Source organism: Rousettus aegyptiacus, unplaced genomic scaffold (assembly GCF_014176215.1).
Source record: "Rousettus aegyptiacus isolate mRouAeg1 unplaced genomic scaffold, mRouAeg1.p scaffold_m13_p_11, whole genome shotgun sequence".
Classification (NCBI taxonomy): domain Eukaryota; kingdom Metazoa; phylum Chordata; class Mammalia; order Chiroptera; family Pteropodidae; genus Rousettus; species Rousettus aegyptiacus.
The window spans coordinates 4,535,479-4,560,018 of record NW_023416286.1 but is presented as its reverse complement, the minus strand read 5'-3'; the positions used below and the strand labels follow the sequence as shown (position 1 = coordinate 4,560,018).

Here is a 24,540-nt window from a genome sequence, read left to right as displayed (position 1 = left end):
AAACAAAACAGAGGAAAAAAAAGTAGCAAAGGACAATGAAACCAAGGGCTAGTTCTTTGAAAAGGCAAATAAAATTGGCAGATGCGTAGCCAGACTTAACAAGAGAGGAGACCTAAATAAATAAAATCAGAAAAGAGATTACAACTGACACCACAGAATACAGAGTGTGATTAACTATGAACGAATCCATGCTGAGGGATCTAAGATCTAGAAACATAACAGCCTTCCAAGAGTACACCAGGAAGGAACAGAGACTCTGAACAGACCTATTGCCAGCAGTGACACTGAAGCTGTCATCAGAAAACTCCCAACAGAAGCCCCGGGCCAGAGGGCTTCACGGGTGAACCTACCAAACGTCCTTCTCGAAGCATTCCAAACAACTGCAGGGGAAGAATGCCTCCAAACTCTTCCTACGAGGCCAGCATTCGCCTGACACCAGATCCAGCAAAGACACTACAGAGAGTCACAGGCCAATAACCCTGATGAACAGATGCAAATGTTCTCAACAAAACATGAGCAAACCGAATCCAAAAATACATGAAAAAGCTTGTGCACCATGCCCAAGTAGGACTTAGGCCGGGGATGGAAGGGGGGTTCAATATCCGCATATCAGTTAACATGATAGATCCCATCAACAAATCCAAGGATAAAAATCATATGAAAATCCCAACAGATGCATAATAATTCAACATCCATTCATGATAAAACTCTCGACAAGCTGGGTATAGAAGGAACTTACCTCGAAACGATAACAGATATGACAAGCCCACAGCTAACATCATACTCAATCGTGAAAGGCTGAAAAATTTTCCTCTAAGATCAGGAACAAGACAAGGATGCCCACTCTTAAGAACCCGCCAAAAATTAATGGAATTCCGTAAAGTAGCAGGATACAAAATTAATGTACAGAAATCTGTTGCAGTTCTATACAATAATAATGAACAATTAGAAGGAGAAAAGAAAACAATCCCATTTACGAATATATCAAAAAGAAGGAAATACCTAGGAATGAATCTAACCAAGATCCCGAAGACGGAAATGGAAGAGGGCACACGTGACTGGAAGGCCACACCCTGCGCAGGCGCTGGACGGGCTGCTGGTCGTACGAGAGCCACACTGCCCGAAGCACGCTACAGATTCTGTGCAGTCCCTGTCGGAATACCAAGGGCATTTTTCACAGAACTGAATAATACTAAAATTTTCGTGGAACCGCGAGAGACCCTGGAGGTATCACACTACCTGCCATCAATCTGTACTACAAGGTAGTGAGCAAAACAGCATGCGACCAGAACAACAACAGACTCGTGGATGAATGGGACAGACTCGAGGGCCCAGGAACGGACCCACGCCTACGTGGTCAATTACTCTGTGTCAAAGGAGGCGAGAATATACAGTGGAGTAGAGACGGTCCATTCGATAAGTGGTGTTGGGAAAACTGGACAGATACATGCAAAAAAAACGAAACTAGACAACTTTCTCACACCACATACAGAAATCAAGTCAAAATGGATTAAAGACTTAAATGTAAGAACTGAAACCATAAAACTCCTAGAAGAAAACAGACAGTAAGCTCTCTGACATCGCTTAGTGATATTTTTTTGGATGTGTCTCCTCAGCAAGGGAAACAAAAGAAAAATTAAACAAATGGGACTAAATCAAACTGAAAAAGTTTTTGCACAACAAAGGAAACCATCAACAAAATGAAGAGGCAACCTACTGAATGGGAGAAGATATTCACCAATGATACATGTGATGAAGGGTTAATATCCAAAACATATAAGTAACTTACACAACTGAACACCCTCCAAACCAAACAACCCAATTAAAAAATGGGCAGGGGGCCTGGATAGACATTTCTCCAAAGAGGAGGCACCGATGGCCAACGGACACATGAAAAAATGCTCGGCGTCACTAATCATTGGGGAAATGCAAATTAAAACCACAGCTAAAACCTCACACCTGTCAGAATGGCTATTGTCAATAAATCAACGGAAAACAGGTGTTGGCAAGGATGTGGGGGAAAGGGAGCCCTCATGCGCTATTGGTGGGATTGTAAATTTGTATAGCTGCCATGGAAAACAGGATGGAGGTTCCTCAAAAATTTTTAAATAGAACTCCCTTATGATCCAGCAGTTCCACTTGTGAGCATTTATCAGAAGAAATCCCAGACACTAATTTGAAAAGACCAGCACTCCTGTGTTCACTGCAGCATTATTTATAGTAGCCAAGACATGGAAGCAATCTAAGTGTCCATGGACAGACGATTGATAAAGAAGAGGTGGTACATATACACAATGGAATATTACTCAGCCAGGAAAAAAGAATAAAATCTTACCATTTGTGACATGGATGGACCTGGAGGGTATTATGCTAAATGAAGCAAGTCAGACAGAGAAAGACAAATACTATATGATTTCACTTATATGCGGGATCCAAAAAACAAATGAACAAACAAAACTGAAACACATAGATACAGAGAACAAATTGGTGGCTGCCAGATAGGAAAGGGGGGTGAGGGGATTCACGTACAAATTGGCAGTTACAAAATAGTCATGGAGTAAAATTTACTGCATGAGGAATATAGTCGGTGATACAGTAATAACTGCGTACGGTGTCAGCTGGGGACTAGATCAGGAATCAGCTGTATAAACATCTAACCACTATGCTGTACCCCTGAAACTGCTACAATATTGTGTGCCAACTGGAATAAAGAGAGCGATTTGTCAAAAGGCCGACAAAGATTCCTCACTGAAGGGACTAAGGGACTTAGCGAAGAATTAATACCATTTCATTTTACGTTCTGAATGAAGAACAGACTTGTTAGGAACTGATTAGTACCGTTAGACAATGTCCAGTCAAAATGTTATTTTTAGACGTCCCTTTTCCAAAACGGCCCCCCTCCCCCCGCCCCCCGCCCCCCGCCCACAGTCACGCACACGCGCACGTTCTGTTTTGCCGTCTGGGCTTCCTGCGCGTGGGCGGCTCGTTCCGCCCGTGCCTTTGCCAACCCTCACGGTTCTTGGGTGGGTGAAAACCAGCTCACGACGTCTGGGCGCAGAAGGGAGGGACCCCCCGGGCTTCTCTTACCTTTTCCTCCGAGTCCCCCGGCTGACAGGTAATGACTCCGTCCCGTGATCCTCCGGCAAATGTTGCCTTACAGTTCGCGAGCCACTGTTGTCACAAAAAGACACAGGACATTGTCATCGATTCCGTCAGGGAAAACTGAGTAAGCTTCTAATCACAGTGAAGTGAAATTGTGCTGTAATGACCATTCGAAAATAATTTTTTTTGGTCAAAGATGAACTATTTGGAATTAAAATATCTGTTTATATGGGTTCGGTGATGTTCATATAATAACAATTTCGACATTGTGACACATCACCCTGGACCATTCCTAATTTATGTACAAATTAAACAGATTCATGCACGGAAGGAAAGCGTTCACATGATCGGAATTGGGCGGTGGGCCCCGCACTGCGTCACGGCTGGGTGGTTCTGGACGGTGCTCCCTGACGTGCCACACCGTCTTGTCATGTCGAGGTGGCTTCTGAGGGGGCAGGTCAACGTCAGTGTAAGAAAGGCTGTTCTCACAGCCGTTTGGAGGTTCTGCCCGTCTGAGGCACCGGGACAGTAACTGATCCAGACGTGAGAAGGAACCTCTGGGCGGAACACACCACGCGGTGGAGGGCCGGCGTTCACACCCGACGCCCCTGTGTCCACGCGGTGGAGGGCCGGCGTTCACGCCCGACGCCCCGTGTCCACGCGTGACTGAGACGCCGGAAGCAGTGACAGGCAAAGAGCCACCAACACAGACGACAAGGGGGCCTGTAACAGCAGCACGCCAGGACTCTTGACCTTGACCGCGTCACGAGCTGATCAAACAGCAGCAAAGAACCAGCGACTTCGCAGTGCATGTCGTCTGGGTATGAGGCCCGGCGCCGGGCAGTTTCCACATGTTATTTCCATGTAGAGGTGATGCTGTGTTGTGGTCCCTTTACAGTGCTTCTCCCTTCTAGCTGAAGACAGCAACCCCCCCCCCCCCCCCGGGGAGCTGTCAGCATTACATGATTTAAGGGATTTAACTCCTATCAGGTGGCTGGACACAAAGAATTGAAGAAATGTAAGCTGCTGTGATGGTTCATGATGATCACGGTCTGACAAAAAGTTTGCAGAGAATTACGATCGCTGTCCTACAGGTGATCAGTCTGTGACGGAGGAAAACGAGTGACTCATCCGAGGTCCCTAACCTCTACGCAGCTGAGCCACGGTGCGAACCACGGTCCATCTGACCACATAATCCGTGCCCTTCGAATGGTGCCTGGCGTGTTACAGGAAGTGCTTCACGGACGTTACACGATTTGTCAGAAATCAGGCTACTTTTTTTTTTTTTTAACCACTTCTGTCTCTAACATTTTACAACCTAGATCTAGACCCACAATCTAAAAGAGTAAAGAGCAGGAGCTGAGGCCAAGAGAAGCAATGGGGACTGGGACTCGGCTCCCAAGACTGGTTAGAGGGGGCGAGACCCACCCTAAGCAGGCCTGGGTGCGTGAGGCTGACGCCCGCAGGGAGCAACCGGCCGTTCTGCAGCTCGAGGAAAGACGAGTTACACCACCGATCAAAGGACATATCGAGCAGAGGCCCGCCTTTCCCAGTTTCTTGGTAAGGAAATTACGGGGCTAAAAATGAAAGCTGAACACTTTCTCTTTTGTAGATATCTCTCTCTTTTTTTTAAATAATCTACACCATTGACAGTTCCGCCACCATTAAATTGGAGCTGTGACCCTGGCACAGCAATGGATGCGGCCTGTCTCCCCCAAAGCGTCCCTCCCCTCCCCCAGCTACTGACGGCCGCTCCCACGGGCTCGCAGCGGCCGGCTCATGGGTGCGTAGCCCCGGGCAGGTGTGCGGAGACGCCAGCTTACCGCGAGAGTGGCCTCCTTCCTGCTGTTGTAGGTGTCCAGGTACTCCTGCAGCTCTAGAACACTGAACTTGAGCTTGTCCAGGAGTCCGCAGGAAAGGAGCTACGGGGGGAAGAGAGCGTGTGTGAAGCCGCCGGAGCCACACCTGGCGGGGCCGGGCGGGGGGCAGACACTCTGGGACGGGCCCTGCGGTCGGTGACGCTGCTCCCTGTCGGGGGCGGCGGCCGTCGCTAGTCCAGACCACCTGAGCACGCGACTTGTCTTGCCTGCGTCGGTGCCGACAGACCTAGCGAGGCTCGCACGGAGCGCGCACTGAGTCGCGCCGTCCATTTATGCACGGACGCTCGCATCTCCGTGACCTCCACGTACTGTGGAGAGGCCTCCAGACAGACTCTCGGACGGACGTCGTGTTTAATTTCTACGTCCTCGTGGGGGCTGATTTCTCAGCTTGTGGGCCTGGCGGCGAGACAGCCGGCCCCAAGTCAGGGTCCTGGGAAGACGAGCTCTTCAGAGTCTTGTAAAGTTGAAGACACCGTCACCGGTTCTAGACCTCGGACTTGCTCGGCACTGAGGTGGTGACACCCGGGGGACCTACGGCGCTAACAGCCGCCCCTACCCTCGCGGAGGGGGCCAGGCTCGCTGGCCCACGGCTTGGTCGCAAAGCCGCGACTCGTTTGGCCAGAGACCGCCTTAACACCCTTTAAACGCGGGCTGGGCCTCACTTCCGGAGGGCAGTCGGGGTCCCACTGCGACTTGGGGGTAGGGACTCTGGTGACATGCTGCCTCTGGGGACTCGTCTGGCCGGGCGGCCTGGCAGGGTCGGGGCTAAAGGTCAGCTCTGGAGGGCTGGCCCCCCACCCCCGCCGCTGTCGGTCCCTGGGGAGGGGTGCCAGGACACAGAGGGAGCCCAGCGTGGCTTCTCTCCCAGTCTCGGAAGTGACCCGGCTCGGCCCAGGCGGCAGGGACTGTCCTTCTGTGCCAGCGCCGGCCTCTGACAGGCACGTCCCACCGGCGCTGCTCACAGACACCACGCACACCAGCCTCCCCGTGGGCCACCGGGACACTCACGGTCTCGGCGTCCACGAAGAGCGTGGGGCACTCGGAGCAGGAGGTGAGCATCTGCGAGGAGCTGACGAACTTGGCCCCGATGCCCCGGAGGTTGTCCCCCAGGTAACTGGCCGCGTCACAGGTGAGGAAGCAGAACCTTTTCTGGATGTTCTGAAAGGCAAAACAGCAGCCACCTGTAAAGGCAGGTGCTAACCTGGGGACGGGAAAGGCCTTTTCTCGTCTTTATAAAGACAGCGACAGCGCACGGCCCTGGGCCCCCACGTGGCCCCCAGGACGGCTGCCTTCACCGTGGCGGCAGCCGAGCCCCCCGCGCCTGTCTGTCAGATCGGCGACGAGGTCACGGCTGTGAGACGAAGCACGGACATCGTGCCATTCGCGCTTCTGAAGAATGAAGAGCGAATTCCACGTGGGACCCAGGCTGAACCTCCCCCGGGAGCCTGACTCTGTCCTCTGGTTTGTCTGCATCACCTCAGTGGCCCTCACGGCCAGGCGAGATTAAGTGGCTCGCGGAGGGCCCTGCCACCAGCGAGTGACGAGCCTGGCTCCAGAGGTCACAGCCCTCCAGGTCACAGCCCTCCGGCACCACCGGGGGACGCACCCGGCCTCGGCGGCCTCGCTGTCCTGGGCCTGGGGCGGGGCCCGCACGGGAACATTCACGCGCAGCATTCTCGACAAAAAGAATACCCGCCCTCGAGGGGGGACGGACAGCAAAACAGGTGGCTCTGCCAGCGCGGCCAGTGTGACAGGTGCGACAGGTGCAATGGCGCTGCTCGAAAGCCCGGGGGACGGCGGAGGGGGGAAGACGCCAAGGAAGGTTCCGCTCACTGAAACGACGTGACGGGGAAGACAGTGGGGGACGCGAGGGGGTGACCCCTCTGTACAGAAGAGTAAGCTTTGCCCCGGACTGTCAGACTCAGCCTGAATGGTCTAGTGACTAAGAAAAGAAAACATTTCTACAGCGGCCAAACCGAAATGTGCATTATTAACCATTATTTTAAAGAAGACTTCAGGGCACACTAAATAATCGCTCCTGAATCCTCAACAGTGAAGTTGACCTCAAGGGGCGGCTTTCTGGTGGCTGGGGTTCAAACTTCTGTCTGGTTTAATGTCGGAGCGTTTCCAGAATTTTCAACTTTCAGCAGCAGGTCGTTTCTGCCTGAAGCCCGACAGCCCCTCCGGCCCCAGCTAAGCCCAGACGCGACCCTAGCTCGTCCTCCCTGCCTCCTGTCAAGTTCCTAAAAGTAGACGCCAGGCTTGGGAGAACAGCGCGAACGACGGGCCCCGGGGCTGAAAGGCGGAGGAACGGCAGCCCGAACGCAGCTTCCTGAAGTTGAAATCACTGAAGGCAAATGACTCGAGTTCGTTCCTGTTGCCCGTTTTATGTCATTCTGAATTTTCTGGCTTTTCCCTCCTGCCACGGCTCTTCCCGGAGGTGGTTCGAGGGCCCACCCCTCAGTCTGTCACGATCTACTCAACGGAACTCGGCTGCTAGAAACCTCTTACAGGGCTCTGCCTCATCTGGCCGTTCAGCGAGCCCCCTTCCCGTTTTCCCTGCATCGCTAGTGGTGGTGGTTTTCTGTGTTATTAGACGGTTAGAAAAATGCTTTTCTGGAGATACTAGAAGAAAAACATTTTCCGTATAAGAAAATAGGAACCTGAAGGAAAGAAGATAAAAGATACCCGCGATCTCTCGAGCCCTGACTGAACCACAGCCAAGTGCGAGCGCCTCATCCTCACTCGGTTCCAGGCTCTAACGATAAAGAGCAGCGGCGTTCCGCACTCTTTTTTAAACCGGTTTCCTCCTAAGCCGCTGATGCCCGTGTGCCCACAGCAGTGGCTCTCCCTGGCGCCTGGCGCCGCGGGCTCACGGCCGAGCGTGGTCCCCAGGCTGCCGTCCCGGCAGCCGACACCGGCCTCGGTGGCGCACGGAGGCCGCACGCTTCTCGTCGGCCGCCTCCCGCCCCCGCCCGCACTGGGCGGAACTTGGACAGAAGAAGTTCAGAGCAGGACAGAGAGACGGACGAATCTGCACAACCGAAGACGCAAAAAACAAGCCACGCCGGGCAGCAGTCACGTCCCTGTGTCTCTTTGTTCCCGCGGTGGTTACGTGTTTGGGGGGGCGCGCTGCAGGCACCCAGGGGGCGGCTCCGTGGAGCTGGGTGTGCACGACGCCCGGGTGCCCAGCCGGGGACGGACCCAGCCTGCCCGCGGCCACCGCATCCAGGCCGCAGCCCTTGGGGAGGTGCCCTGGTCTCCGGTTCACCCCGTGGCGACACCGTGGACTGGGCGGGCCGGGCCTCACGCGGGGGAAGCAAACAGTGACCTTGCACCTGGCAGAGGTGGCTCAGGGGGGTGGGCGAGTGGCAAGTTCAAGGGCCCCGTGGGGCGGGGGTAAGCGACATGGAACGGAAGAACGAACGGTGAAGGTCGCGGACGCGAGAGTGTCCTGGGGAAGTGGAGGCAGGGGAGGCCGGCCTCAGTCAAGGCCAGGGGGTGGGGGAGGCCGGAGGAGAGGAGCGGAAGCCGGACCCAGGCCCCCCCGCAGACGGCGCGCCCCGCGGCCGCCGCACCTTGAACAAGGAGGAGAACACGTGGAAGGTGTACACGGCGCAGGAGCCGTCCGAGTCGCCCATGAGCTGCGTGACGTGGCTGTGCCAGGCCTCCTCAGCGTCGTCGCAGGCCGCGGGCTGGAACGCGGCCAGGATGGCCGAGAAGAAGGGCGAGGGCGGGGGCGAGACACCCCTGTCGCCGTCCCCGAAGCTGGAGGGGAGGGGAGGGGGGGAGAGGGCCATCAGCAGGGGGCCCCGTTCCGCCCCCGTGCCCCGCCGCCCCCCGCTCCGGGGACTGGGGACCTGGCTCTGGCGGCTCTCCTTGGGCCGCAGGGCCCTCCCTGACTGTGCAGAACGCGGCCCCGCCCTGCTCGCCGCCGCCCCCCACGCGGCCCTTTCGGTCCTCAGCGTTTTTCATCATGAAAACTTAGAACAAAAATTCTGAATCTGTCAGCTTTGCTCCAGCGGGTGCACGTGCACGGACAGCCAGAAGGGACGTGGCGGGAGGGGCGGGGAGCGAGGGGCTGTGCCTGGGTGGCCAGACGGGCCCCCTTCTGGGCGTCGCCGGGAGGGGAGGGGCCCCGGACGCCGTTCAGAAGGGTGGCCATGGGGCCCTGGCTGCCCCCCCCAAAGTAAACCTGCAGCGGCACCCGTGACTTACGCCGGATGCCACCCCAGTGCCCACGAGTGCTTCCCCGAGTCGCGGTCTGACTAAGCGCACTCGGCAGACACAGCAGCCGCCGCCTCAGGGAGAGGCGGGGCCGGTCAGGCCTTGGAGCTCCGAACTGTGGGCCGGGCCCAGGCCAGTCGGCCCCGCCTGCCCCGCCGTGGCCCTGCGACTTCCTACGTGGGTGGCTCCTGGCTGCGTGCGGGCCCTGCGGGGGGCTGCATGGGCCAGCCCGGGGCCCCCCCAGGCTGCACGTCACCTCGGACTCCTTCGTGAGGAAGCCCTGGCACTGCGCGTGTGCCGTGTGACCGGAGTCGCATGAGGCCCCTCCCCCACCCGGGCGGCCCACCTTGCCAGCGTGAACTGCTCCAGGCCCCGGCCGCCTTTGCCCTCGGCCTCCGTCATGTCCAGGCTGAGGCTGTCGCTGCACTCGAAGGCTGCGGGCAGCTCGTTGGTGGAACTGGAGAGGTCCTCCTCCCGGACGGCGTCCCCTTCCTGGACTGCGTCGGCCTGGGACAGCGGGAGAGAGGGGGGCCCGGGCCGTGAGGGGTGCGGATGGCTGCTCACCTCTCCTGATGGGACGCAGGGGTCCCCGGCAGCTGTCGGGTGGCCCTGACTGTGGAGGAGAAACGCCGAGACCACAGCGACCCCGTCCAGCCTCCACGCTCAGCGAGAGCCGCCCTTGCGCCCGGGCCCGGGCTGCCGTGTCCCCAGAGCAGAGGGCTCAGAGCTGCCCGGGGCCCGGAGCTCTGCGGCTGAACAGTGCCGGGTGCGGCCGTCTCTGCACACGGAACCCTCGCCACGGAGACCAGGACTCGGAGCCCTCGGCGACGCTGCGCCAGCCGCCCACGGGCCGTGTCCCCGTGCGTGACCGGCCTGCGGCCCTCTGCTGAGCCGGCCGCACGCCAGCCGCCCACGGGCCGTGTCCCCGTGCGTGACCGGCCTGCGGCCCTCTGCTGAGCCGGCCGCACGCCAGCCGCCCACGGGCCGTGTCCCCGTGCGTGACCGGCCTGCGGCCCTCTGCTGAGCCGGCTGCACGGACGGCCTGCTGCGCCACAAACCCGCTGGGCCCGGCTCTCGGGGACGCCCCTTGAAGGGGACGTGGCCGAGGGGCTGCGTCCACGGTGCTGGGAAACGTGGGGGGGCGGAAAGGGCTGAGCCAGAGGGGGCGCCGGGGGCTGAGGGGCGGGACGGGGTGACGGCACGCCCGGCGGGGGGCGAGGCCGCCTTCCCGACCGGAGCGGGGTCACAGGGCAGAAGCAGCCGCGCGTACGTGCCGGTGAGTCGTTTTCGTAAAAACAACCCCAAACCCGGGCCAAATAGAGCGTATTTGAATCACAGCGTGGCCATGGGGGACACCTGGCCGCCCGCCGAGCACCCGGGGCTCAGGGGACCGGACGGGGCGCAGCGCCACGGCGGGGGAAGTGTGCCTCACGTCTGCGGGAGAGTCGCTTGGTACCCCTAATTTTCAGACACCTTTCCGCATCTGCTGCTTCCTGCTTTTCTGAAACGACAGTGGTGCCAACGAGGCTGGCCACTGGAGACCGGTCCGGGCGACTCGTGTACGCACACTCACTCTCTTAGGGGACAGCTGAGTTCTTAAAAAAAATATCGTTTGTTTTCTCTTTGTGACATCTCGGATACATCGAACCTTGCAGAAACCCGGACGGGTGAAAACAGAGATAGCTTTTCAGAAATCGAACTCAGACTTTCCGTGACAGAATTAGATTTCTGCGTGACTCCCTGAAAATATTACTACTTAGGTAGCGCTCTCTTTGGGAAGTCTACATCAGTCGGCATTTGAAACAGAAAATCTGAGAAAACGCCTCTTCAAAGCCCGAGACGCGTCCAGCATTAACTTCGCATCTGTTCCGTGACGTCCTTGCCACGAAGTTTAACCTCTTAATCTTAGGATTCTGGCATTTTAATCTCAGAAAAGGTTCCTTTCTGGCCTCTTTTTTTTTTTTTGGCTAAAAAAAAATAAAGACTCTGCTAACTCTAAGGACCCCTGCTCACAGTCCCTGCGCAGTGAGGCAGAGACACGACTTTTCTCCCGGCTTCACAGTTTTGGGCGTTGGCAGGCGGAGAGATCTGCCGCGGTCTCAGCGCTCCATGAGGGACACAGAGTCGCGTTTTTTTCCACTGCAAGTATCAGAAAAGATACACTTCTGTGCATTTCTTTCCCCTTCTGTGTTGAAGCTGCGCTGCCCATAACTGACCCGAAGGACAAGCGCCCGCAGCACCGGTGGCTTCGGTGCGTCCGAGGCGAGAAAACGGAGTTCCGAGCCGACGGCCGCACACATTTCTGGGACGGGATGTTTTCCGGGAACTTAGATGAGCTCGCCTTGAAGTAAAATCCGCAGCCTTAGACTCTTTTCTCTTTAAATGAGCAAAGTGCATCGTTACTTACTTTTCCCCTCAGAGCCTGGCTGGGACCGTTGGTCCTGTGCTGGGATTGAGACTGAAAGCTGGGACCAGGGCGCCCAGAGGCGGGGACGGAATCAATGCGCGAACTGTGTCCTCGGTGCCCACACAGGCGAGAATGTCCCCGGATACGCGCGCACCCCCACGCTGCGCTCGGCACGCCGGTGTGGGAGAGTCAGGCCAGAGGACGGCCATTTCCCAGTGCCTGGGACCTGGGACGCAGGCCAGTCTGTCCTGCCGGTCATCAGCCGTGCCCATGCCGCACGGAAAGTGTGTCACATTAAAAGACCTCAGATCGGATCGTGTCCGACCGACAGGAGGCGGCGGTCTGGTTGTGAGGGTTAAACAGCTGGAAAACGAACTCCATTATTTCAGGAAAGTAGGAGGGAAAGACAGTCCCCGCCCCCGCCCTTCCCTGGCGACCGCCCCTAAGAATTCCAGTCACCGCGGCCAGCCCCTCTCACCTTGGAGCCCTCGGAGATCTGGAGGTTGGCGACGTCGGCCAGGGAGGAGTCGAAGCTGGCGGTCCGGGCGCCGAGGGGGCGGGGGTCCGCGGGCGGCATGTCGCAGTCCGCGGGGTTGGCCTCGTCCGCCGGGGACAGAGTCATGATCTGCTGACAGCGCGAGGCAACGTGAGGCGGAGCGGTGTCTCCGTAAACTGTAGCTGCCCCCCGCCACCCCCGCCCGGAGCATGCAGACCACCGCCCGAGCTGGGTGCTGGCCGTGGGGTCTCGGGGACGCATGCGTCGGTCACACTGTCATGACGCCCGAACAGAGGAGCCGGTGCGACGGCGCCGCCCGCTGCCCCCCGTGCCCCGTGGACGCGCCGAAGCGCCTGTCCGCCCTCGCTCCCACACTGTCGGGCGCCGGCACAGCCACGGTTATTTGGGGGAAAATCGAGGCGGACGCCGAACGAATGGCGTCCAGGGCTTGTCATAACGGCCCGGCGTCTGCCCGCTGCGGCCCGCGGAGACGAGGCCGGTGGGACTGGGCTGGACAGCGCTCGGGTTTCGTTGGGCCGCCGGGCACGGCCCCTCGGCGGCCACGGCCACGGCCATGCTGCTGCTGCAGCTGCAGAAACGGGGGCCACTTACGAGGTCGGCGTGCTCCAGCAGCTGGCTGGGCGCCAGGTCCTCGTCCTCGGACGACTCGTCGGAGTCCTCGCGGCTGCGGGCGGCCAGGCTGGGGGCGCCCCCCGACAGCTGGCGCTCCTCCAGAAGCTGCACGTCGCACTTGTCCAAGCTGTCCAGGGAGCGCCGGCGAACGCCCCAGTTGAAGTTGTCCACGCTCTCGCCCTGCAATCACACCGCCGGCCGCTTTACTCTGCGCCCCGGCCCGCTCACGCCGGCCCGCTCGGGAGGTCGTGGCCGGGAGAGGGGCTTTGCCCTTTTGACCCTCGAGCCCGCGCGTCCCTTGACACCATGTGATTCGTGACGTGACAAGCAGCAGAAGCGCACTACGTCGCCTTCATGCTGAGTAGGGCACAGGTGGACGCGACCACACCCGTCTCCGCCACGGTGGGAAACGAAATGCTTCCCTACGGGGTCATTCAGGTCAACTCTGCAAAGGAGCCGCGCTTCCGAACATCTGGAAGGGGGGCGCCGTTCACAGAGCCGCCTCTCCGGGAGCGCCCCCCCACCCCCGCCCTCGTGCCACGTGCTCTCGGAGGGGGCAGGTGGGACCCACTTTGCGTTAGGCAAGCGCACTGGCGTTCCCACGCACGAGACGCAGCGTTAAGGACCTCGGGAGCAGCTGGCGGCGGGGCAGGGGGCTGCGGGTCACGCGCCATGCAGCGGCCGCAGCGGCAGCCGCGACGTTGCTTCTGGCTCATCCTGAATAATTGTCCCAACACAGGAGACTGCTACTTTTCGGGACCTGTAATGAGTGGCGTGGTACCGAGCATTCATCGCCGGCCTGGGCATTCTAATCTACCGGGAACCGGGCCAAGCAGCAACGCAAATGTTAACAAAGCTTCGGCTGCCTCCAGCTTTCGCTACGAACTGTTTGATATCAAGTAACTTTACTTGACCAACGTAAAATGCTTTTCTGGAAACGAGCCTGGGTTTTATTTTTCTCTGTTAAGACAGGACTAAAGGAAGAGAAAGATTACCCAGGCCGTTGATAGCAAATTTTAACCTGAACAAATAGGCAATCTGAATAAAATCTAGCATAGAATCCTTCCATTATGAGTCATTTGAGACACTGTCTGATGGTTTGCTGAAATAAAATAACTTTCTGATGAGAGCTCAGTTAATAGCATAATGATACGAGATGCAAATTACTGTTAAAATTAGTGAGCGTTCAATTGATTACTTTTCCTCTGGTTTACGGTCTATTTCGTCTGGCACCCAATGAAACAAAGCCTTCCAGAATATTCTCACAGATCTCCCCTATAGCTTTTGCAAAGCCTGTTTTGGCGATTCATGGCAGAAGGCAACAGGTAAGAATCCCAAACACGTTCTGAATTTGACACAGAAATGATCATTATTCATCCCCAGTTCTGATATTCGTGATTGATTTTGGGACTGTTTAATTATGAAGAGAAAGACTCAGAATAGGATTTCCAGATTCTGTAGCTGCATCTGCTTTTCGTGTGCATGTGTATCATTGATCGCCACCAATAATTTTTTTCCTGGTAAAAAAGGCTGTTGTGCTGGGATTCAAAAATAGCTATTTCAGTAGGGAAAAAAATTGAACAAAAAAATGTGAAAAAGGCAAGAGCTCTGGGAAGAAAAAGAAAATGCAATATGTGAAGAAATAAAAAAGAGAAACGAGAATACCATTCAGAGAAAAAAAAGAGCGTGGCAGTGACGGGAAGAAACACACAACCGTCAAGCGCAAAGTCACAAAACTGGCACCAGGGCAGTGGACGGGTGCACGGACCACCTCGGGCAACTGTGGCGGTCTCCGCCCTGAACTTGAGCTTGCAGAGCACGCGGGCGTCTGGGGCAGAGAATGCTGCGGTGGCCGTGGACGGCGGTACCGCTGGTTTGGCTGCAGCTCTGGCGGCAACTTGGGTGGATCGGGCCTGAGGCCTGGGAGCCGGGGACAGCCGTTCTGGCAGGAATAGTCCCTAGATGTTTGCTAGAGGACGTGGCGGCTCCACCAGAGGCAGAGGTACTGGAGCTGAGGTGGGACGGGCTGAGGCCTGGCCTATGTCACAGGCTGTGGTGAGGAAGAGCCAACGGGCCTTCTCAGCACGGCCCACGAATACGCCTGTCGGGGGACCGCCCCCCCACCTGTCCCATGTCCAAATGTCACGTCTGCATTTTATGTTACAAACCAGGCCAAAAGTCAAATCGGCATTTTACTGATTACGGCTGATTATCTGTGTGAGAAAATTCAGGAGATGGCTCACTGTTCCTGATGGACGGTTTGCAGAAGCCAGTCATCGAACTCAACCACACGGGAATTATACCGAGATGAGAAAGCGTTAGTGACTGAGCATTCTGGAAATGTGGGAAATAACACTCTTTGAGAAAATATTTTTTTCATACTGAAAATCTGTCAAATAAGAATTATTGCTGAAGGAACTGGGGTGCACTGTTTATATAATCGCCATACAAAGGTAGCTCCTAACTCCTGGAAAATAAAAGTATTCGATTGGAAGCGTGTAGGTGCATGGTTAGGTGCAGCTGCTTGATTTTTGTCTTTAGTAAAATAGTTTAACAACAAACTCAACCTAGTCGTGCAGATGCCTACTCAGAAACTGTAGGATTTCGATGGATCTTACTTAAAAACTTACTTTCTCTCAAGAGATATAAGCATGCAACTCCCAGAACAAGGCATGTAAAGACTTTAAAACTCTCTTGTTTTTCCACTTCCGAACATATTTCCCTACCAGGGCCGCCAAGGAAAACGTTTCTTAGGTCCCACGCCCCTCAGTGCGGATGTGCGCGCAAACAGGCTAGAGGGAAGCTGCAGCTACGCTGTTACAGATCTGCATTGATGCGCAGCGTCGACTAGCACACCTGAGTCGGAGAGAACGTCCCTTACCTGGAGCTCCTGGGTAGCGCGTGGAAAGGACAGAAAAACAAACAGAAGGTCTATTTAACACGTTATATTGAAGGCAGGCAAGTGCGTGCATCTTAGTCTCAACGCAACGAACAGTGCTAACAGTATCTACCGCAGTGAATGCAACTTTAAAAACACGTCAAGGCACACAAACCCCACAGAGGAAAATCAACATCAAATACCAGCGATTCCGCCCCTCCTAGTGGTGGACGGTGGAGTCGGGGTGGGAAATCCCAAACACAATTTCAGAAACAGCTTTCCACTTCCGGGGCAACTTTGGTCTCAATACTTTTTTTGGGGGGGTGGGGTGGGGTGGAAGCAGGGGAATGACTAAGTATTTGTAAGAAACCTGTCAACTGTCATGGGAAAACGAATCTGGGTCATTGACGGAGAAAGGGTGGTGTCGCCGGGCCCCGCTCACAAGCCGAAGGGGTGTGACTGTGATCTGGGAGACAGGAAGGCGAGAGAGACTGCGGCCGCGCTCAGGTCCTGCAGCCGGGTGGGCGGCGGCGCTGGCGCCCGGAGCGGGTGGTGCCTGGGCCCGGCCCCGCCTGTCACGCCGCCCGCGCGGTTCATTGCCTCTGGGTAAACGTGTACTTGCACGCGCGTGAGCGTGTTCGGGAGTCTTAATCACGCGAGCTTAAGCCGCCCTGGGGTGCGCCGGTCCGCGTCGGCTCCCCGAGAAGGAAGGTGAGGTGCTCGTTACGTACTAGGCCCGAGAAACACCGGCGCCACATTTATTTTCGGGTCACGGGCATCTCGGACTCTCTTTGATTTTGATAAATTTGCTGCTGGTTCTGAAATTGTGCCCGATTCTCCTGCTTTACGCCCTCCCTGCCCGGTCACTCTGCGTGACACTTGCTCCTTTGGCTGAGTCTGGACGGTGAGTGGTGCGTCTCCTGCCTAGTTTCACTTCCGGACTGAGGACGGGGCCTGGCTGGAGCTCTGGCCGAGGCGGAGCCACGGGGCCGGCTGTCCCGGTCGGGGAGCCAGCCTTTCCACGTCCCGGGCAGCTCTGGCCCAGAGAGGCTCTGAAAGGTCCCCAAACTGCCGTGTTTCACTATAGAGTTTTTCAGCAGCCCTCACGATCCGTGACTGATTTGTCACTGATCGCGGGTAAGTCAGAAGACCCCGCCATCCTTCCCCCTGGTTCTAGGGCCATCGAGGCGGGAGGCTGGGCCTCACTCGAAGGCGCCTGCAGCCAGGCCTTTACGCCCTGCAGGGGCTGCTCTGCGGACCTTCCTCTCCGGGGACAGAACCGGTAAAGAACACTGTGTGCTCTGAGGACACCACCTGCCCTGGCGCGGACGCCCCAGGTGGGCAGTGGCCAGGGAGAAACAAGGGCGTGGAGCTCCCCTCCACACGTCCGGGGTGGTCCGCAGTCACGTCCTTCACAGTCAAGTCAGGGGGTGCCGCCCCACCGCGGGATGTCACCCTCGAATCTGGGGCGCCAGCAGAGGGCCGTTCCCTGCGAGTGACCGTGGGCTCGGCACTGGGAAGCCCTGCGAGCTGCTCGTCCCAGGCGGTTTTCCCTGTGCCCGTCTCCCCTCAGGGTGCCTCATTCACCTGTGGGGCAAAGCGCTACCTCTGGGCCGGAGCGTCCTGCGCTCCAGACACGTGCACGGAGGGCTGAGGCGCTTCCGTCCAGGCCCAGGTGCCCGAAAGCACCGTCTGACCATAATCCTCCCTCCCCTGAACGAGCCTGCCGAGGCCTGCCTGCAGCCGGGCCAGGCGTGGGGCCCCGGCCGCCACCCGGGGCATGGCCGGGGGCTCTCCCGTGCGTCCCGCCCTGTGCCGCGTCACCGTCACCCCGTCCAGCAGCGCTGACGCGACGGACTCAGAGCCCGTTCACGTGTGAGCCATTCGCCGCCACCCAGCAGGTGTCGCCCAGGTACCAGCGGACAGGCTCAGACCTGGAGCACTGTGACTGTTTTCGAAGCTCCCCGCTGGACTCCACACACACACACGCACACACACAGCCGCTGCGTGGTCATTCGGTCAGACCTCGGTCACTTAAAAATAACCTGGCAGCGCGGGCTGCGGGCTCAGGCCGGACGGGGGTGGCGCCTGGTGGCAAAGGGAAGCTGGGGGACTTTGCATAAGTCGCTTCGAATCAAGGACCCTGTTGCACAATCTCTCGACTTGGCAGGGGAGAAGAGACCGGCGGCGGCCGCGCGCGTTGACTTCGCAGAGGACACGCCGTACCTCTCCGTCCTCCAGCTCCACGTCCAGGAAGTCGAAGTCCCGGAAGACCCTGAACTGCTGCTCGCTGTTGGCGTCGTCCATGTTGTCCTGGTCCCGGGCGCCGTCCTCCGAGGACACCAGGCTCGTCTGATGCTCGAGCAGATCCAAGTCCCCACACGACGAAAAGATCACCTGCGAGTCAAGAGTCCGGGGCTGAGGCGCCGTCCCCCGCCGGGCGTTTGGGCCGCGCGCCCGTAACTGCCAGCACAGGCCTAATCCCTCGAGCGGGTATTTTTAGACTGTTCTTTTATTATTTATGTTGGACAGGTGCCTTCGGATTCGACTTGGCGCGTGTGAGGCAGTTCGCACCCCGGGAAAGAGTTCAAGGCTCAGATCGCTGCTTCTTGGACAGAGACGGGGGCGGGGGGCGGGGGGGGGGGGAGGGACCTACGTGTGCGTGTGCATGTGTGTGACTACTGAGCGTGTACCCAACAAACTACAGTGGCGGAGGGATGTCCCACGACTTCTGAGCTGAGGCTAAACACGCACAGAGCTGCACACGCGTCACACACGTCATCACACAGCACCGTCGGGACTCCTGATGACAGAGGCTGACCCTGTGCTGGAAACTGGAGAGCAAAGGGCTTAACCCTTTCGGAGACGAGCCAGGGAGCAGGCAGGGCGGAGACACGAGCCAGAGCTCGGCACGGTCCCGTCCGAAGTGCAGGGCGCGGCCAAGTGGCCAGGCTCAGAAGTCACCCTAACTTCCTGTCCTGCCCGTGTAAACAAAACCAGACTTTCCTTCTATTAAACTATTTAGCGTTAACATCTTAAGATTAACTTCTGCGTGTAGGTTCTTTCTCCGGGGCCACTCTGACAGCGCTTTGCAGAAATCATGGACCGCAGAAGGGCGGGTGCTCCGTACTCAGCCGTCCCCGGGCACCGGCGGGCGCCAGGTAAGAAATTTTTCTAAATGGAAATAACTAAGTATTTCTTTACAGAGAAACTGGAGCAAATAGCCAACAAAATCTTTCCTGTGTCTGAACTGTCGCGGGAGAGAAATGCACCACGGGCTCGATCTAGGTGGCGGAGGGTATACGTACGGTCCACAGGCGAACTCTCTGAGCTGCTTTGACCCGAGGCAGGAACGACAAGACAGCAAATGCACGCGGCCCGCGACGGGACTTACCGATGGGTTTTTGCTCAGCCCCACTTCTTGGCCGCACAGGGAAAGGACGTGCGCCAGCTTCTCTTTTGTCCTCTTCTGGAAGAGAAACACACAGGCAGGCCGTCAGCACAGCGTCCTGCGGGCACGCCTGCTCCAACGCCGCAGCCGCCGGCCACGCGGGGCTGGCCCAGCGGAACGTGGCCGGTGGACGGAGACGTAGAGCCCACGCAGGCTGGGCGTGGAGGAAGGACGTACGGAGTCTCGACGATAACTGTAAAGCGCTGATGACGTGTCAGAATCATGTTTTAGACACATCAGGGTCAGGAAAACGTGTTACGAAAATTCATTTCTTTCGTTCGGTTTCCTTGAACTTTTTATTTTGAAGGTGACTATCAGAAAATTTAAAATGAGGGTCACCTTCTGCTTCTAGTGGACGCCGCTTACCTGAGTTTTCCTAAGGGGGAGGGGAGGCCTGGAAAATGACCTTGACCTTCTCAGGGTCGCCCCTGCCGTGGACTACCCACTCTCGCAGGTCGCAGGGTCCCCGCCACCCAAGCGAGGCCTGTCACGTCACACACACACTTATTTTCCTCCAAGGCGAGCCTAACTGGGCTTTGTGCAGAATTAGAACAACTTATTTGTAAGCCCTATAAACCGTTCTCCAGGCAGGCGGATTTAACTCCTTTTGGTTTCCTTATGGGTGGGGATCCTCTAGAAGCCATCGCGTCACATGTTCCAGTGACACGGGGTCACTAGGTCTCCGGGCGGCGGGTGGCTGGGTGTGAAAGAGCCTTGGAACTGGTGGCGTGCCTCCGAAGCTTGGGGAAGCGACCTTGCCCTTTCAGGTGGATCTGAGTGTGCCTGGCGGCCACCAGGAGGCCAGCATCACGGTCGTGTTCCCCAGGGGATTGGGGGGGGGCGCGCCGGGGTGGCGGGCAGGGCTTCTGCAGAGGCCAGGAGTGCCGCCAGGTGGGGACCCGATCCCTGTTCTGAGCGTGAGAGCAGTAGGGCCGGTGTGTCTGAGCGACAAAGTGACTCCACGTAAGAAGAAAGCAGATCCCCTTCGGGTCCCCTTGGGTGCCGTGAGGTCCTCGCCACCGGGGCTGGTGCCCGGGCAGGCACGGTGCGGGCACGGTGCGGGCGGAAGGCGGGGGCACCCCATCCCGTAGCCGTGGGCCCCGCCGGTCCCCCAAGCTCCCCGCCAGCCCTGCAGGCCTGGGCTCCATACCTGGGAATACTGGGGCCTCTTCCAGCTCACGGGGACGAGGACGTTGGAGTTGGAGCCGGACGAGGTGGAGGACGTGCTCCGGGTGACGGCCACGGCCCGCGGCTTCCCGTCGGGCCCGGAGGAGCCCTGCAGCTCGTAGCGCCTCCCGATGATGGGCGTCTGCGGGAGAGGCGGAGCCCGGCCCCCGCGCGTCGGTCACTCTGGGCCGGCGACCGCGCTGGCTTCTCCGGGTCAGGGGGAGAGAGGCCGAGCGTCCGGCAGGCTCGCTCTCCGGGGGTCCCCACATGCCCGGGTCACGTCACCCCCAACTGCTTGTCCTTAAACGTGGCTTGGAACCCCCAGAGAAGACTAGAAGCTAAACTTTCAAGAAAACAGTTGGTTTTCTGGTGTTTTAGCTTGAGAGAATTTTTTATGGTCGTAACGAGACCAGAAGACTGTACCCTCTCCCCGATCTTTACGCTCTGGTTTAAAATTTACATAAGTGATTACGATCTTTCCGGTTATTTAAACAAATGCGGTTGGGGCTGGGTACTGGGGCGGCACTTGGGAAGCCCGCTCCCCGCAGGCCTGGGTGCCGTGCCCGCCAGGCTAGAGCCCCAAGGGGCGTCCCGTGCAGGGACTGGCTGGTGCCTACACCTGGAGGCAGGCGGCAGAAACCGACTGGGGAGCCTCCTCCCCTCCCTGGCCCCCAACGTCCGTCCTTCCGGAACGGGGGCCTCTGGGGCATGTGGCTGACCAGCACACGCTCTCTGTACGTCTTTGGAACAGAATAAACTGAAGTCAAAGACGAAATGTAACCACCTTCCTTCCCCCCACCAGCAACGTAGAAAATGTTAAAAACGGACAAGTGCTGATTTGATACCTTAGCATCACATACAAAAATAAAGACAAAGGCGTCACCATGGCAGCAGACTAGGACCTCGGCCCGGATACTAAAGTGACACAGGGGCAGGGAGACCACTGCGTGCGAAAGCCCGGCCTGGACAAGAGCGAGGAGGTTCTGGATGATTCTGTTGGTGCTGTCCATTCGGCGGTGTTGAAGACCGCCTGTCATGTCCTGACCGTGAGCCTGACCCTGTACCAGACCCTGACCCCGTACCCGACCCTGACCGTGCGCCTGACCCCGTACCAGACCCTGACCATGCGCCTGACCCCGTTACCAGACCCTGACCCCATACCAGACCCTGACCGTGAGCTTGACCCCGCACCAGACCCTGACCCCATACCAGACCCTGACCCCATACCAGACCCTGACCGTGAGCCTGACCCCATACCAGACCCTGACCGTGCGCCTGACCCCGTTACCAGACCCTGACCCCATACCAGACCCTGACCGTGAGCCTGACCCCGCACCAGACCCTGACCGTGTGCCTGACCCCGTTACCAGACCCTGACCCCATACCAGACCCTGACCGTGCGCCTGACCCCGTACCAGACCCTGACCATGCGCCTGACCCCGTTACCAGACCCTGACCCCATACCAGACCCTGACCGTGAGCCTGACCCCGTACCAGACCCTGACCGTGTGCCTGACCCCGTTACCAGACCCTGACCCCATACCAGACCCTGACCGTGAGCCTGACCCCGCACCAGACCCTGACGTGTGCCTGACCCCGTACCAGACCCTGACCGTGAGCCTGACCCCATACCAGACTCTGACGTGCGTCTGACCCCGTACCCGACCCTGACCCCGTATCCGACCCTGATTGTGCGTCTGACCCTGTACCAGGCCCCGACCGTGCACTCGACCCCGTACCAGACCCTGACGTGTGCCTGACCCCGTACCAGACCCTGACCGTGAGCCTGACCCCATACCAGACTCTGACGTGCGTCTGACCTGTACCACAACATGGACGGATGGAGCGCATTCTGCTTTGGGTGGGGGCACGGGTCACGGGGGAAGAGACACAGGGAAGTGAAGTGTTTTTACACCTGAGGTTGAAACAGTTAAGTACGGGCTCCCGAATGTCCGCTCATGGGCCAGCAGGTAAATACGACTACTTCCTGCTCTCTCTTTTCTCCCCGGGCCCTTAACTCGGTCCCCTCGTCTCTCTCCCCAGAAACTCCTTTCCCCCAGGCAAGAACTTAGATAATTTTGTGGTTTAAAATGCAGTGTTGCTTCGGGAAGCAACCGTAAAGGCAGATTCCGTATTTCCGCAAATCTCGGTCCCTTGCTGGCCTGGCCGCCACGCAGGGAACCATCTGACAGCTGTCGGACGAGGAAAGCCAGGGCTGAGGTTTAAAAATGGCCTTTTTAACGTTCCCTTTTTGAAAGTCATATCTTATATAACGGCAGCTACCTTCTATTTTTAAAAGTTGCCAGCTCGGAGCCCCAATGAGACACTCGGCGTGTCCTTAAAAACCAAGCCGACTCTGGCCTTGAGGTCTGCGTTGGAAGGAAAGGGACGACAGGTCCCCCTCGCTCCAGGCCCCTGCCCTCGACTCGGCCACCGCTGCTCGGGCCACGGCCTACGGGAGCGGGGTACGCACCTCCGAGATGTCGAAGTGGAACTCCAGGGTTTTCCCGGGCAGCTCCTTCGACGCGCTGGCCCACACGCGACGGATTTCTATCTTGGAGAGGTCGCCGTGCTGGCACGAAGGCAGGACGAGGCTTGCCGAGCGCGACACCACCAGCTTCAGGATATTCAGAGCTTCTCTCCAGTGGACGCTCTGTGGGCAAGCGAACGCTCAGGGGTCAAGAGCAAGGCCGTGGTTTTAAAGCTCACGCGACGCTAACCAGCGAAACATCTCGGGACCCGCCAGGATTCACCCATTTATGACAGCAGCGCGGGAAGTTCCGTGAGAAAAGGCAAATGACAAGCGGAAAAGACATGTTGCACATAAGATGAGCTCCCTTCAAGAAACAAACGGATTTAAAAAAGACCGATTTTGTCTACATTCAAACGGATGTAAAAGAAGGCACCGTATTTGCTAACGGGTGCCTCCTTAATTCGAAAACCGAAAGACCCGCAAAAGGACAATCAGTCCTCAGTGACATCCTGTGTTCCTTGTCCTGCTCCCACTCCCCAGGCGCTCCCTGCCCCATGTGCCCCCGGGCCCCTGACCTCCGCCCTCTGCCCTCCGCCCTCTGCCCTTTCTGCCCCACACCTGCCAGCCCCACCCAGGCCTCTGGGAACCCTTCCCAGCCCCTCTCCCCCTCCCTTCTGAGTGTCCCCTCCTCTCCCTTCCTTAATGGCTTACCGGATGCCACTCTTCCTGGAACTCACTCTGTCCCTGACACCCCTCCCCCTGGCACCCTCAGGGGCTTCTCCCCCAAAAATACTGAACATAGATAAACCAACTGGACGAAAGTCATTATTATTATCTGCTTATGTTTTAGGATAAAAGCACATGATGTCCTTTGCGGTTCAGTTTGCACAAGAGGGGTCACGCTTTGAAAGGGAATTCAGCCACCTTTCAGGATAGGACCCGGTGCCAGAGGCGGCCGCGGGCCGAGGGAGGGGCCGAGGGAGGGGCCGGCTGTCCGATGAAACCAGGAAATGGGGCCAGCGACTAGCAGGAAGATGAGAAGGGACTGTCTCCCGTGAGTGCTGTGAGCTGAGAAAGTGTCACCGAACGCCCACCCTGTGACACATTATTGGAGCTACACGACGTGAAAAATGCCAAAGAAAAAAAAAAAAGCTTGGGAATTGTTTTAAAGCATCAAATAATGCCGGCCAGCAAGGTGACAGGCGAAGTGGGGATGGCAAGGCATGCCCAGATTGGCACCGAATGGCTTTGCCGGCCAGTTCGACCAGGGAACACCTAGCACTTGCCCTCGAACTCTGAAGCGCGCCAGGCACGGCGCTGAGACAGGCGGATACGCGGACGAGGCGCGGCAGGAGGAGTGTGCGCTGCGGGGCTCGGCCCGCGCCCCTCCGCCCCACGGCGGCCCCGCACCGGCCCCCTGGCCTGGGGAACCCCTTCTTCGGCCTGCCGTCACATGCTTCTGCTTAACCTCAGGCTCTGGACACTTGGTTTGCTTGCTCTGTCAATTTTTCTTTACAGAAATGTTCATCTCTTTCCCTTTTTTCCCAGTGGCCTCGGGTACGGCGTGAAAGAATGCCGTGTGTTTGTTGTTGGCTGAGCGTCCTGCTGGGAATGAGGCCCATACAGAGGGAACGGGGAGCCGCGGGGCCCGGGTTCAAACCCCGGCTCCACCGTCTACTGACCGAGACCTTGGGGTCCTTTCCTTTCTCCTCGTTTTCTTTTTCTTTTTTTTTAAAAGATGGTTTATCATAGCAATGTTCAAATATACACGGAAACAGAGACCAGTAAAATGAACTCCCCGGTAATTCTCGCCCAGTCATTCACAC

General features: G+C 57.7%; 1 protein-coding gene across 7 annotated transcripts in view; it reads right to left on the bottom strand.

The window, feature by feature from the left end:
• The window catches only part of FRY (FRY microtubule binding protein), a 344,350-nt gene that overhangs the window by 20,388 nt on the left and 299,422 nt on the right, over window positions 1-24,540 (bottom strand). For 5 of the 7 annotated variants that reach the window (XM_036228428.1, XM_036228427.1, XM_036228422.1 and 2 more), the window contains 12 exons: window positions 22,715-22,894; window positions 20,225-20,383; window positions 19,018-19,092; window positions 17,850-18,020; window positions 15,627-15,635; window positions 12,725-12,925; window positions 12,095-12,241; window positions 9,556-9,716; window positions 8,561-8,750; window positions 5,991-6,140; window positions 4,926-5,024; window positions 3,088-3,171 (listed from right to left, as the gene is read on the bottom strand). In XM_036228428.1, the coding sequence (XP_036084321.1) occupies window positions 3,088-3,171; window positions 4,926-5,024; window positions 5,991-6,140; window positions 8,561-8,750; window positions 9,556-9,716; window positions 12,095-12,241; window positions 12,725-12,925; window positions 15,627-15,635; window positions 17,850-18,020; window positions 19,018-19,092; window positions 20,225-20,383; window positions 22,715-22,894 (1,626 nt within the window). The remainder of the gene's footprint in view (window positions 1-3,087; window positions 3,172-4,925; window positions 5,025-5,990; window positions 6,141-8,560; window positions 8,751-9,555; window positions 9,717-12,094; window positions 12,242-12,724; window positions 12,926-15,626; window positions 15,636-17,849; window positions 18,021-19,017; window positions 19,093-20,224; window positions 20,384-22,714; window positions 22,895-24,540) is intronic. The other 2 variants (XM_036228423.1, XM_036228426.1) reach the window with 1 other exon arrangement.